The sequence below is a fragment of the Thamnophis sirtalis genome, unplaced genomic scaffold (genome assembly GCF_051295495.1).
Source record: "Thamnophis sirtalis isolate CommonGarterSnake01/CBP01778 unplaced genomic scaffold, rThaSir2_p1.2 scaffold_14, whole genome shotgun sequence".
NCBI classification, from domain to species: Eukaryota; Metazoa; Chordata; class Lepidosauria; order Squamata; family Natricidae; genus Thamnophis; species Thamnophis sirtalis.
In genome coordinates this window covers 41,288,337-41,303,906 of record NW_028261394.1, presented here as the reverse complement: position 1 = coordinate 41,303,906, position 15,570 = coordinate 41,288,337, and the positions used below count along the sequence as shown (strand labels likewise).

Genomic DNA, 15,570 nt, shown 5'->3' with positions numbered 1-15,570 from the left:
AACAATCTGGGTCCTCATTTTACCCACCTCGGAAGGATGGAAGGTTGAATCAGCCTTGAGCCGGTGAGACTCGAACTGCCGGCAGTCAGCGGAGGAACGTAATCAGGAGTTGCAGGAGGGAGGAGCTCCTCCCCAGCAGGGAAAGGGGCAGTGGAGTTTTGAATGTCTGGTGGGCTGGAAGAGAGAGCAATGTTGAATCCTCCCTAGCAATTGACAGAATACATCTAATAGTTATGCAGATGGATGCTTTAACCTGGCAAGATTCTGTCTGTAGTCAGACAAAAATCTATCCAGAAGTAACTCCACCATTGTTCTTGTTTCATGGTCCTGATAAGAGAGGTTTTATTCTGGACTTACCACATGTAATATCGGCTCTAGTCATCGGAAGTTTAAAGATAAGCGTCAGTGACAAATGTAATAGCGTAATGTAGTTTCTATGTAATCTAGTGTTGAATCAGATTTCAAAGAGGCTGTTTAAAATAGAGCTGGGCCATTGATGCTCATTTAAATACTGCTGAACTACACCTGATAGGATCTTTTTACCACTGGCTGTGCCGGCCTGTATTGTTAGTAATTGTATTCTGTCAACATCTTGGGTGGTCCTCAGAGGTGGGTTCCTATCGTTCCTTCCTAACAGTTTTCAGTCAACTGCGCATGTGCAACAATGCACAGTGCGTGCGAGAGAGAGCGGAGTAAACATTGGGCGTGCAAAATGCCCTCTCAGCAAACTGGTAGTAAACCGGTGAGGAACCCACCACTGGTGGTCCCCCAAACCTTATCCTAACCTGAATTTAAAATTAAGTATTTAGTTCTTAGAGTGGCATGTAAGTTTAATTATTTTTCTAACCACTTTTGAAATTAAATAAATCGTGCAATATGCTGGATAAGTAGATAGGACCTATTTTTAAGCACTTCTGCCTATTCCCAGTTTTATTGAATCCAATTAAATTACTTGTATCTCTACATCACTCATGCTTCTCTCCTTATCTGTCAAACCCTGAAGCTAACCTGACCGAAGCCCATTTTTGACCGCTTCAGTGTTGCCACATTGGAGCCGAGGGATAAGGAGGAGGGATTTGAGATAGAGGGGATTCTCTAGCCAAAGCAAAAATATGTTCTCTTGGGAACCAAGGTCATTCTCACACCTGGTCGGAGGAAGGCAGAGTGATGCAACCGGGCTGCCAGTCCGCACCGTGCTTGGACCATGTGATTGATTGTTTTGAGAAAATAAAAAAACCTTTACTTTTCATTGGGTGAAAACCATGGGAGATTTCAGAGTCGGTTTTCAACCAGATATGCGCCAATATGATATTTCCAACAAAGTTATTCTTTGAGGGATCTACCTGCCTCACAATTTTGCTTGCTATGAGCTCTATTACTCGGAACCCTGACACTGCCTCTGGCAAGCAAAGCTTTCACAGGTGACAGGATGACTTTAGCGCTAAAGCAATCGCCACATCGCGTTTATCGGACTAGGAATAGAAGCTGCAGAAGAAAATATAGCACATCTTTACAGCTGTCGTAATTTCGAGCTTGGCAAATGGGACGGCGTTGTGAACCGGTTGTCAAGAAGGAAAAGTGACTTGAGTTGTCCAAAGACACACCTGGGTACCTGCAATCCAAAACATCTTTTGCTAGAATTGCGCAGCGCAAAGAAAAAAGGAAGACACCAAAAGTATTTTTTTAGAGGTGTTGACGGATACGACAAGTGTGCTCTTCCGCTATCTGAACCAGCTTCTCCTGTCTGAATTCAGATCACTCTGCAGCCACTTTATGATCGAGCAAGAGAACAGGGAGTTCTTGACTTACAACAGTTCGCTTAGCGGCCATTCAAAGTTAACAACGGCGCTGAAAAAGCAACAGTTTCTTTACAATGGGAGTTATGACCGTTTTTCACATTTACGACTGTTGCAGCAGCGTCATCGAGCATCAGGATTCAACACTTGGGAACTGATTCACATTTATGACGGTTGCAGCATTCCCGGGGCCCTTTTGCAACCTTCTTGATGAGGAAAGTCAATGGGGAAGCCAGATTCATTTAAAGATCCTTTTACTAATTTAACAACGGCAGTGATTCACTGAACCGCTACGGTGGTAAAATGAGGCGAAATGATCTTATCAACAGTCTCAGCAACAAAAATGTTGGGCTCAATTGTTGTCGTAAGTCAAGGACTAGGTGTATTGCTAAAGAAGAACGAGAGGGACAGACATTCAGTTTCGAACCAACCTCTTAAGGAGTGGAGTGGAATTTGGACTGGGAATAAACCACTTTCTGAAAAGATGGCAGGTTTTTTGTGTTAATTCATCGTTAACACAACTATGGCTTGTTGAACAACTCAGAGAAGTGGCTATCGTGTCTGCTGAATAGCACAGGCAGTCCTCGGCATACAACAGTGCTTTCAATGACCTTTCAAAGTTACAACGGTACTGAAAAAAGTGACTTACGACCGTTTTTCACACTTACAACTGTTGTGGCATCCCCATGATCGTGTGATTTACATTCGGACGCTTGACAACTGATTCACATTTATGACCGTTGCCGTGTCCTTCTTGTGACCTTCTGACAAGCAAAGTCAATGGGGGGGGGGGGGAAGCCAGATTCACTTAACGACCGGGTTACTAATTCAACAACTGCTGCGATTCACTTAACAAAGGGCAAGGAAAGTCATAACACAGGACAAATTTATCAAATTTCTCACTTAAAGAACATACATGTTGGGTTCCATTGTGGCCGTAACTTGAAAACTACCTGTACTTGTCCCTGGGGTGCTACTACATGACTTCTAGAATTTATGTAGCGAGGAAAAATGCCACACGTTCTCTGTGTTACACATCCTTTGGCTTCCCCAATCACGAGAACAGCCTCAACACACAACCAAGAACCAACTGCATGGTTCACTTAACAACTGCCGTGATTCATTGACCAACCGTGGCCAAAAAAAGGTCATAAAATTGGGCACCACTCCCTTAACAATCTCCTTGTTTAGCCATAAAAATTCTGTTCTTTAGGATGGTCGCAAGACAATGATTATCTGTTGCTTACCATGTGGCTTGACTCTTTCAATTTATATTATTTTTATTTGTTCCCTAGTACGATTTGATAGCTTATTAGTAACCTTGACTATCGCTAAGTGCTGTATCTTTTTATTCTTGATGAATGTATTTTATTCTCTTTGTGTAGCCTGAGAGCATAGGCACCAGAGACGAACTAGGGATTCGAACAGCCAAACTGCCAACTTTTCTGATCGACAAACTCAGCGTCTTAGCCACTGAGCCACCACATCCCATGTTACAGTCATTAAACTAGACATACTCAATACCCACAACAGTTCTTCATATGTTTTGGGCTTCAATCCCCTAGTCATCTTTGTTGCTCTTCTCTGCACTCTGAAATTTCATTTAGATATAAGGAATAGATGCACAGCTTCTCTCTCTCTCTCTCTCTCTCTCTCTCTCCCTCTCTCTCTCTCTCTCTCTCTCTCTCTCTCTTCTCTTCAATTCTCTTCTCTTCTCTTCTTTTTCTTTTCTCTCTCTCTCTCTTTTCTCTTCTCTTCTTTTTCTTTTTTGACCCATGATAGAAAACTCATTTAATGTTGTGTCTGAAAACCTTCTCCTTTGTTCAGTTGTTCCAAATAAGAGAATCTGAGTTTCAAGAAGTTGGCATGGTATATATATATATTTTTCCCCCAGCAATGACCTACTAGAATAGCAGAGAAAGAATAAAAGGAAGGATGCGGGAGAGTTTGGGGAATGAAAAGGGAGAGGGAGGTAGAAAAGCAAGACGGCATTCAGAGGTTTTCACAAAAAAAAAAGTGAATGGGGTGAAAATTGGTTTAGAAGAAAGGAGCGTCTGTCGTCTCCCCGCCCCCCCCTGCTGTAATTGCCTGCTTTATCTGCTACTTAGCCATGCTGTTCCTGTGCCCTGCTCATCTTCCACACATATATACACTGCTGAACTATTTATAGAATCAGCGGGCGCTTCGGTGAAAGCCAATCAGGTGGGTTTTTTTTAATACATGATTTGGAGGTTGGGTCTCTAGCTGCAGCCGTGTGAGGACGGGGGCTTGGTAGTAGCACTGAAAATCCTTCTTTGCCTTTGGTGCCTGTGGTGGAGTTCTCTCCTTCGCCCACAACATCAAAAGGCTGGTTTTGCAAAAGCAGAGACTGGCATCCAAACCCTCCCTCCCTCCCTCCCTGCCCCTCTCCATTCCTGCCTTCCTTCTGCATTTCTGGTTTTCTTTCTTTCCTTCCTTCCTTTCCTTCTGCATTTTGATATTCTTTCTTTTCCTTCCTCCCTTCTTTCCTCCCTCCTCTCCTTCCTTCTTTCCTCCCTCCTCTCCTTCCTTCTGCATGTTTTGTTTTCTTTCTTTCCTTCCTTCTGCATTTTCTTTCTTTTGTTCTTTCTTTTCTTGCTTCTCCTCCCTCACTCTTTTCCTTCTGCATTTTTATTTTATTTTCTTCCCTCCCTTCCTTCCCTCCCCTCCCTCCTTGCTCCCTCCCTTCCATCCCTTGCTCTCTCCCTCCCTCCTCCCTCCCTTCCCTCCTCCCTCCCTTCTTCTTCTTCCTCCCTCCATTCCTTCCTTCCTCTCCTCCCTTCCTTCCTTCCTCCCTTCCTTTTTTGACTTGGCCGTGGAGAGTTGGCCACAGCAAGATGTCCAAGATCCTCTTCCACATCCACTCCCCCTTCTTCCTTCCTCCCTCCCTTCCTCCTTCTTCCCTCCCTCCTTCCATTCCTCCCTTCCTCTCCTCCCTTTGTCCCTCCCTTTTTTGACTTGGCCATGGAGAGTTGGCCACAGCAAGATGTCCAAGATCCTCTTCCACATCCACTCCCCCTTCTTCCTTCCTCCCTCCCTTCCTCCTTCTTCCCTCCCTCCTTCCATTCCTCCCTTCCTCTCCTCCCTTTGTCCCTCCCTTTTTTGACTTGGCCATGGAGAGTTGGCCACAGCAAGATGTCCAAGATCCTCTTCCACATCCACTCCCCCTTCTTTCTTCCTTCCTTCCTCCCTTCCTCCTTCTTCCCTCCCTCCTTCCATTCCTCCCTTCCTCTCCTCCCTTCTTCCCTCCCTTCCTTTTTTGACTTGGCCATGGAGAGTCCAAGATGCAAGATGTCCAAGATCCTCTACCACATCCACTCCCCCGTCTTCCTCCCTCCCTCCCTTCCTTCCTCCTTCCTCCTTCCTCCCTTCTTCCATTCCTCCCTTCCTCTCCTCCCTTCCTCCCTCCCTTCCTTTTTTGACTTGGCCGTGGAGAGTTGGCCACAGCGAGATGTCCAAGATCCTCTTCCACATCCACTCCCCCTTCTTTCTTCCTTCCTTCCTCCCTTCCTCCTTCTTCCCTCCCTCCTTCCATTCCTCCCTTCCTCTCCTCCCTTCTTCCCTCCCTTCCTTTTTTGACTTGGCCATGGAGAGTTGGCCACAACGAGATGTCCAAGATCCTCTACCACATCCACTCCCCCGTCTTCCTCCCTCCCTCCCTTCCTTCCTCCTTCCTCCTTCCTCCCTTCTTCCATTCCTCCCTTCCTCTCCTCCCTTCCACCCTCCTTTCCTTTTTTGACTTGGCCCTGGAGAGTTGGCCACAACGAGATGTCCAAGATCCTCTTCCACATCCACTCCCCCTTCTTCCTCCCTCCCTCCCTCCCTTCCCTCCTCCCCTCCCTCCTTCCATTCCTCCCTTCCTCTCCTCCCTTCCCTCCTTCCACCCTCCTTTCCTTTTTTGACTTGGCCGTGGAGAGTTGGCCACAGCGAGATGTTCAAGACCCTCTTCCACATCCACTCCCCCTTCTTCCTCCCTCCCTCCCTCCCTCCCTTCCCTCCTCCCCTCCATCCCTCCTTCCATTCCTCCCTTCCTCTCCTCCCTTCCTTCCATCCTTCCTCCCTCCCTTCCTTTTTTGACTTGGTCGTGGAGAGTTGGCCACAGCGAGATGTCCAAGACCCTCTTCCACATCCATTCCCCCTTCTTTCTTCCTCCCTCCCTCCCTCCCTCCCTCCCTTCCCTCCTCCCCTCCCTCCCTCCTTCCATTCCTCCCTTCCTCTCCTCCCTTCCCTCCCTCCTTCCACCCTCCTTTCCTTTTTTGACTTGGCCATGGAGAGTTGGCCACAGCGAGATGTCCAAGATCCTCTTCCACATCCACTCCCCCTTCTTCCTCCCTCCCTCCCTTCCCTCCTCCCCTCCCTCCCTCCTTCCATTCCTCCCTTCGTTCCCTCCTTCCTTCCTCCCTTCCTTTTTTGACTTGGCCATGGAGAGTTGGCCACAGCAAGATGTCCAAGATCCTCTTCCACATCCACTCCCCCTTCTTCCTTCCTTCCTTCCTCCCTCCCTTCCTTCCTCCTTCTTCCTTCCTCCCTCCTTCCATTCCTCCCTTCCTCTCCTCCCTTCCTCCCTCCCTTCCTTTTTTGACTTGGCCGTGGAGAGTTGGCCACAGCGAGATATCCAAGTCCCTCTTCCACATCCACTTCCCCTTCCCTTGTTGATCTCTCAAATCATCCCCCTCCAATAGACTCTCCGTGGGCCGATGTCAGATTTTTTGCACGACAAGACAATTTGCTTAAACAACAGCTACCTCATTAATAAAGCGAAATCATGTTTGTCGCCGGTTAACACGATGCAAGTTCTGGAAGCAGAGGAGGAAAGGGGGGGGGGGGAGAAGCTAACCTTGTAGCAGCTGAATATAGCAACCGAGGGACTGATTTAAAACACAGCTCCCTTTTCTTGGTGGCAACTAATTAATAGTGCAGCAACACCCGGGAGACGCATAATAGAAAATAGGATTTTCTCTTTTATGATGTCTGTTCTCTGTCTTGAGCAGGTCAGTAGCGATGAAGCCCAGTTAGCCATCTGTAGCAGCTGCAGTGCCGTCTGTTGGGAAGTTACATTCTGCCGTAGATCAGGAGTAACGAAATCAGGGACCGGGGGGGGGGGGAGGGAGGTGTATTTGGGGGTGTGGACAATTTTTAATGGAATATAGGAACGATATTTGAAAGATAGAAGAGCTTGCAGAAGAAAACAGTTGATCATAAGCGAAGGCCATTCTGTTATGGATTATTGCCTTGCAACCACACGTCTCATCCAGAATCCAGAATATAAGCGTGCTTTGATTCTATGATTTCTTACTAAAGTCTTACAGACTTCAGAGGATAATTAGAACTGCAAGAAAGAAACAATTGCTACCAACCTGCCTTCCATCGAGGGCATGTATATTGCATGAGTCAAAAAGAGGGCTGTGAAAATATCTACAGACCCCTCACATCCTGGGCATAAATTGTTTCAACTCCTACCCTCAAAACAACGCTATAGAGCACTGCACATCAGAACAACTAGACACAAGAACAGTTTTCCCCCAAATGCCATCACTCTGCTAGACAAATAATTCCCTCACCACTGACATTTACTAAGGGTGCATTACTATTAGTCTTCTCGTCGTTCCTATCACCCATCTCCTCCCACTTATGACTGCTGGACTGTAACTTTGTTACTTGTATCCTTATGATCGATATTATTGATTTTTTTTCCTGATTGCTGATTTGAGCCCTATGACTATTATTAAGTGTTGTACCTTATGATTCGTGGCGAATATATCTTGTCTTTTTATGTACACTGAGAGCATCTGCACCAAAGACGAATTTCTTGTGTGTCCAATCACAGTTGGCCAATAAAAAATTCTACTCTACTCTACTCTACTCTACTTTACTCCACTCCACTCTACTCCACTCCACTCCACTCTAGTCTATATTCTATGTTTTGTTCTCTTCTCTTCTATTCCACTCTATATTCTATTCTATTCTATTCTATATTCTGTTATATTCTATTCTACTCTATATTCTATTCTATTCTATTCTACTCTATACTCTGTTCTGTTCTATTCTATATTCTATTCTATTCTACTCTATATTCTATTCTGTTCTATTCTACTCTACACTACTCTATATTCTATATTCTGTATTGTTCTACTCTATTCTACTCTATATTCTATTCTATTCTACTCTATATTCTGTTCTATTCTACTCTATATTCTATTTTATTCTACTCTATATTCTATTCTATTCTATTCTACTCTATATTCTGTTCTGTTCTATTCTACTCTACACTACTCTATATTCTATATTTTGTTTTGTTCTATTCTATTCTACTCTATATTCTGTTCTATTCTATTCTACTCTATATTCTATTTTATTCTACTCTATATTCTATTCTATTGTATTCTATTCTATATAATTCTATTCTATTCTACTCTATATTCTGTTCTATTCTATTCTACTCTACACTATTCTATATTCTATATTCTGTTTTGTTCTATTCTATTCTACTCTATATTCTATTTTATTCTACTCTATATTCTATTCTATTGTATTCTATTCTATATAATTCTATTCTATTCTACTCTATATTCTATTCTATTCTACTCTATGTTCTGTTCTATTCTACTCTACACTACTCTATATTCTATATTTTGTTTTGTTCTATTCTATTCTATTCTACTCTATATTCTGTTCTATTCTATTCTACTCTATATTTTATTTTATTCTACTCTATATTCTATTCTATTGTATTCTATTCTATATAATTCTATTCTATTCTACTCTATATTCTATTCTATTCTACTCTATATTCTGTTCTGTTCTATTCTACTCTACACTACTCTATATTCTATATTTTGTTTTGTTCTATTCTATTCATTTTCTACTCTATATTCTGTTCTATTCTATTCTACTCTATATTCTATTTTATTCTACTCTATATTCTATTCTATTGTATTCTATTCTATATAATTCTATTCTACTCTATATTCTGTTCTATTCTATTCTACTCTACTCTTCTATTCTATTCTATTCTATTCTAAAAGAATCAAACCCTTAAACTTCCATAGATATGTTAATTCATCCCTATACTTTGTAAAGTATTGAAATCGTGGTTTTGAACTACAGGTCGTCCTTGACATACAACTATTATTCTAGCAACCGATCAAAGTTACAACAGCACTAGAAACCAGATATACTGAACAGGTCACTTCAATCTGGAAAGATTATTTAAACCAGTGTTTCTCAACCTTGGCGACTTTAAGTCCGGTGGACTTCAACTCCCAGAATTCCCCAGCCAGCTCTGCTGGCTGGGGGATTCTGGGAGTTGAAGTCCACCGGACTTAAAGTCGACAAGGTTGAGAAACATTGATTTAAACAAACATCATGTGTACCTTTAAAAAAAATCAACGGGTGAAACATACAAATCCAGGGTGTTCCGTGCTATAATAAAATATTTCCTTCATTGAAAATATGTAACTGAGCATTACAAACTGTGGTATTCCCCTTTCATTCGCTGTATTCTGTTGTCTCACCTCAGAAAGATATTAGCATCCTTTGCCACCAGGGTTCAGAAGAACTGTTGAAAAAGTTGTTTAAAAGATGAATATAGAAAACGAAGTGGCTTTTAGCGAGAGTTCTTTTGAGAGAGTAGCATTTATCCTGTCCTTTTAAATGCCCTTTCATTTTCGAGGTGTCAGGCTCAGGATATTGGGCAAACTTGTTAAGTTGATTTTCCTCTCCCTTGTTTTAGATAAAGGCTGCAAATATTGTTGGTGGCACTTGACGCAAAATGTTCAGTGTCAAATTTTGTGATTCCTTTTGAATCAAGCAGCATAATAGCCTGCACATAACGTTTCCCTTTTGACATATAAAGGCAAATATCCCTTTTGTTCTATTTATACATTTCTTCTCTGGTTATTTCTCCGCAGTGTTCTTGATAACCATCTTGGTGGTGGAAGGCATCGCTGTGGCTCAAAAAACACAAGGTACAGTGTGAGAAATTCTATTAGGGAAAATGCGCAATCCCATTTTCTGCGCTGAACATTGGTTAAAGGTAAAGGTTTCCCTCGCACATATGTGCTAGTCATTCCTGACTCTAGGGGGCAGTGCTCATCTCCATTTCAAAGCCAAACAGCTAGCATTATCTGAAGACGTCTCCGTGGTCATGTGGACAGCATGACTAAATGCTGAAGGCACATAGAACACTGTTAACTTCCCCCCAAAGGTGGTTCCTATTTTTCTACTTGCATTTTTACGTGATTTCGACCAACTAGGTTGGCAGAAGCTGGGACAAGTAACGGGATTTCACTCCATTACGCGGTGCTAGGGATTCGAACCGCCAAACCGCCGACCTCTCTGATCGACAAGCTCAGCATCTTACCCACTGAGCCACCGTGGCCCGACAAAACCGCGCTCATCAAAATAGCGGTGATAAAACCGCGTCGCTAAAGCCGCGACGTCATCACCGCGGCGACAACAGTGCGGCGACAGAAGGGTGCTTTAAAACAGCGCGGCGGCAGAAAGCCGATTTAAATTAAGGTAAGGGTTAGGACTAGGTTTAGGGGTTTGGTTTAGGGTTAGGTTAGGGTTAGGGTTAGGGTTAGGTTTAGGGTTAGGTTTAGGGTTAGGTTTAGGGTTAGGGTTAGGGTTAGGGTTAGGGTTAGGGTGCTGAGTGCTTCGGAAGGCGCGGATTTGCCCTTCGCGGTTATGTCATCGCGGTAGGGTTGCCTTTTTCCTTAGCGCTTCGGACGGCGCGGATTTGCCCTCCGCACTTATGTCGGCGCGGATAAGGGCTTCGCGGTTTTGTCGGTGAACCCTGAGCCACCGCATCTCTTGAACATTCTAACATTAGTTAGAAATAACAAAATAAGGCATTATCAAAAGACATTTCATTTGATAAATTTTGTTTGATAAATTCGGAAAGGTATAATAGAACGGTAAAGTCCGTAAAATCGGGTGGATTAAAACATAAGAGTATTTCAACGTGTTGTCCAAATAGCAGTGAATAAAAAAAGAGGGGAAAAAAGAAATAAGCACATTTACTATGATTTTCCCTTGCTTAACCAGCACATAATGGAAAAATAGGCAGAAACAAGGGAGAATGTCTGGCCCCAGTCTTCGTCTTCGGCTCTCTTATCTGTAGGATAGCTAATTCTGTGAATCATAATTTAATAGTAAAATCTCTTAATTCAACAGATTTTCATAGAACGCAGACATGAGAGCCTAATTAACTTTTCACAAAGGAAGAACAGCACATTAATGGATCTCTGAAAAAGAAACAGCCGGGGCGGGGGGGAGGGATGGGGGAAAGAAACCCATGTTGAGTAATTAATTTTTAGAAGGCTTCCATGTAAACCGGCTTGACATTTTAATATATCGTACGATGCTTCTACGCAAGGGTTTTTGATATCCATTGTGGTTTAAACGTCCATCCCTTAAAGCAGATGCAGGCAAAATATTTTCCATCTGAGACAATGCCACATTCTTTGGGGTAGTTTCAGAGGTGGAGGAGAGGAGCAAGTAGGAATGTTGTGTGGCAAGAAAGAAAGAGAGAGGGAGGGGGAGAGAGAAAGAGAGAGAGAGAGAGAGAGAGAGAGAGAGAGAGAGAGAGAAGGGACGTGGTGGCTCAGTGGCTAAGACGCTGAGCTTGTCGATCAGGAGGTCGGCAGTTCGAATCCCTAGTGCCGCATTACGGAATGAGTTCCTATTCCTTGTCCCAGCTTCTGCCAAGCTAGCAGTTTGAAAGCATGTAAAAATGCAAGTAGAAAAACAGGGACCTCCTTTGGTGGGAAGGTAACAGTGTTCCATGCTCTTTCAGCATTGAAACATGACCACGGAGAAATCTTCGGGCAGCGCTGGCTCTTCGGCTTTGAAACAGAGATGAGCACTGCCCCCTAAAGTCGGGAACGACCAGCACATATGTGCGAGGGGAACCTTTACCTTATATTAAAATTATGTATATATAATTTATGTACAAATATTTTGAAAACAGTGTATTGTCCAGGCACTTCATTTTACCGAAAAAAACAACAGATATACTAGTAGTAATAATAGTAATATGCATATTAATTATAGCAATAATTATAGTTATATTAACTTATTTGTAATCATATTAGTTATACTAGCATGCTGATAAGTCATAAATAACATTCATCTTTTACATACACATCATAATCATCTCTCTTCTAACTTCTACCTCTTATATCTAACCCAGGGGTAGTCAACCTTTTTATACCTACCGCCCACTTTTGTATCTCTGTTAGTAGTAAAATTTTCTAATCGCCCACTGGTTCCACAGTAAAGGTGATTTATAAAGTAGGGAAGCAACTTTACTTTATAAAATTTATAAAGCAGAATTACCGCAAACCCCTACCGCCCACCATGAAAGCTGGAACGCCCCCTAGTGGGACAGTAGGGATCACTGATAAAAACCTATCCCATGTTGAATAATACTCTCTTATCTCCTTTATCCTTTATTTTTAATGCCAAATCTATCCATCTCTGTACAGTCCAATATTTTCCGAATTATATTTCCCTCTGGTGAGGTGTTTACAGTTTTGGCATTTCTTAATGCTCTCTTTTTCATGTATACCATTTCAATGCGCTATCAGATCCTTTCATGTGTATACTATCCGTTCTGTCCCCATTTAATTTCCCAAGGTCAAAATCAGCTAGATGCTGCCATCTGCTTGTGGTCTATGAAGAGATTGTTTATTCACAACTCGGAGGGTGGCGGAAAGGCTTTTACCAGCCTGGAATGTGCATCAATAGATTGTCCTCTTCTGTTTGATGTTGCCAACCCACACAGTTCGTTATGCTGAAGTGGGCTGATGTTTGTGGAGATTTGCGAGAGCGACGGTGAATCGTGTTTTTCTCTTTCCTTCCAAAAGTTGGGCGGGATCTTGGAAGTAACCGCATGGCATCTACTCAGTGTAGCGACTGGGTTCGAACAAGCAACGGAGGCCACTTTGCTTCATTCAACTTTCCTAACTTCTACCCACCCAATCAGGAATGTGTCTATATTTTAGAAGGTAAAATATCTTCGTTGTTGTTTTTTCATGCCCCATGACTGAAAGTGTGAGTAAATTACATGTAGACCAGGTGGAACAGGGCAGGGGTGGGTTGAAGCAAAAAACAAAATGGCGGCACCAATGGCGGCGGCGATAAAATTGGTTTCGGAGGCGTGGCCGGCCGAGTTATTACCTACTCAGCTAAACCGGTAGGAACCCACCTCTGGAACAGGGGTGTCAAACTGGTGGGGTGCGGGCTGGATGCATCATTGAAAAGAGCCGAGGTGGCGCAGTGGTTAGAGTGCAGCACTGCAGGCTACTTCAGCTGACTGTTAGTTGCAGTTCGGCGGTTCAAATCTCACCAGCTCAGGGTTGACTCAGCCTTCCATCCTTCCGAGGACCCAGATTGTTGGGGACGATATGCTGACTCTGTAAACCGCTTAGAGAGGGCTGAAAGCCCTATGAAGTGGTATATAAGTCTAACTGCTATTGCTATGCACAGGCCACTGCCACCCAATTCCATGAAGGGAAAAAACATCGCTAAACGTCACGTGACAGCAATGGGACGCCACGCGTTTGACACCCGTGATGTGGAGTAACTAAACAAAATGCACAGACTCGGGGATCTTGAACTTATGTTCATTGCAACAGTCGGTTATGAATTTCAGATAGCCTCAATGACGAACATTATGCCTGTATCTTTCCATGCGACAAGCAAAAAAACCAGAACTAAATATTGTATTAGTTTTAAATCTTAAGTAGTTCGAAAAGAACTTGGTTTTGGGGATCGACTTGAACAATGCTCAGCAGATGCTCCTGTCATTGGAAGCTGCAAATTCTATTAGAGGGCAGAGAAAACTACACCCACTTCAAAAGTCTTGCCTTTAAGGTCACTTTTGAATTAGCGGTGCAGTTGTGTAGCCTTTTGGCTAAGAATATGCAAAAAGTGACAGGACAGAAGTGAGCTGATTTCTCAGCCTTGGCATCTTTAAATGGTGTGGACTTCAGCTCCCAGAATTCTCCAGTCAGGTATTGGAGTTGAAGTCTACACAACTCCAGGCTGACAAACACCGCTCTATAGAATATTTAAGCTATGTGTAAGCTGTACTTAAGTTGGGAGGAAATAACTCCAGGTTGTTAACTCCATCACAGAATCATTAAACTGAAAGGAACATAAGAGATACTGTAGTTCTCAACTTATGACCTCTATCTGTCTATATTCTCAGTCTCTTTCTCTCTCCATCAACTATCTATCTATCTATCTATCTATCTATCTATCTATCTATCTATCTATCTATCTATCTATCTATCTATCTATCTATCTATCTATCTATCTATCTATCTATCCAAATCTCTCTCTCTCTCTCTCTATCTATCTATCTATCTATCTATCTATCATCTATCTATCTATCTATCTATCTATCTACCTACCTACCTACCTACCTACCTACCTACCTACCTACCTACCTACCTACCTACCTACCTACCTATCTATCTATCTATCTATCTATCTATCTATCTATCTATCTATCTATTTATCAATCTATCCAAATCTCTATCTATCCAAATCTCTATCTATCTATCTATCTATCTATCTATCTATCTATCTATCTATCTATCTATCTATCTATCTATCTATCTATCTACCTACCTACCTACCTACCTACCTACCTACCTACCTACCTACCTATCTATCTATCTATCTATCTATCTATCTATCTATCTATCTATTTATCTATCAATCTATCCAAATATCTATCTATCTATCCAAATATCTATCTATCTATCTATCTATCTCATCTATCTATCTATCTATCTATCTATCTATCTATCTATCTATCTATCTATCTATCTATCTATCTATCTATCTATCTATCTATCTATCATCTATCGCTCTGGTGCAGTGATTAGCATGCAGTATTGCAGGCTGACTCTGCCCATTGCCAGCAGTTCGATCCTGACCAGCTCAAGGTTGGCTCAACCTTCCATCCTTCCGGTAAAATGAGAACCCAGATTGTTGGAGGCAATAGGCTGACTCTGTAAACCATTTACAGAAGGTTGTAAAAGTACTGTGGAATGGTATTTAAGTTGAAGTGCTATTGTGTTTCCCCAAAAATAAGACAGGGTCTTATTTTCTTTTGACCCCCCCCAAAAAGTGCTTGGCCTTATTTTCGGGGAGGTCTTATTATTTTTTGAGGTGCAGGAGGCGGTGAGCGTGGTCACTTCATAGCTGCTGATGTGCTGCAATATTTTCGGGGAGGGCTTATTTTAGCGCATACGCTCAAAAGCCCGATTGGGCTTATTATCCAGGAGGTCTTATTTTCAGGGGAAGAGGGTATCCCTTTTGCTATTAATATATCTTTCAGCAAGTGGCTTTCATTCGTTGCGAGTGACATTGGTCCGTACTCTGCTTTCTGCTTTCCTCCAGCTGCCCCGCGGCAAAGGATAGAGTTGACATTCGACGAGCCGTTCTTTGTCGAGCCTTCCTTCGAATGCCGGTTCGATCACCTGGAAGTTCGAGACGGTCCTTTTGGGTTCTCCCCGGTCATCGATCGCTATTGCGGCTTGAAAAGCCCCGGACCGATTAGGTCAACAGGAAGATTTATGTGGATCAAGTTTACTTCAGATGAAGAATTGGAAGGACGAGGATTTAAAGCCAAGTATTCATTTATCCCAGGTAGACGTCTCCCATTTTTCTTACTTGGTGTTGTAGCGATTCTGCTACAATCCTATTGGGTTTCTTGTTCCGCTTGCCAAAACACAAT

The 15,570-nt window shown here is 42.8% G+C and overlaps 1 protein-coding gene across 1 annotated transcript in view; it reads left to right on the top strand.

Annotated features, from left to right (window-relative positions):
- The window catches only part of NETO2 (neuropilin and tolloid like 2), a 42,075-nt gene that overhangs the window by 10,513 nt on the left and 15,992 nt on the right, over positions 1-15,570 (top strand). The window contains exons 2-4 of the mRNA XM_087728832.1: positions 9,725-9,781; positions 12,686-12,826; positions 15,234-15,482. Of these exons, the coding sequence (XP_087584958.1) occupies positions 9,725-9,781; positions 12,686-12,826; positions 15,234-15,482 (447 nt within the window). The remainder of the gene's footprint in view (positions 1-9,724; positions 9,782-12,685; positions 12,827-15,233; positions 15,483-15,570) is intronic.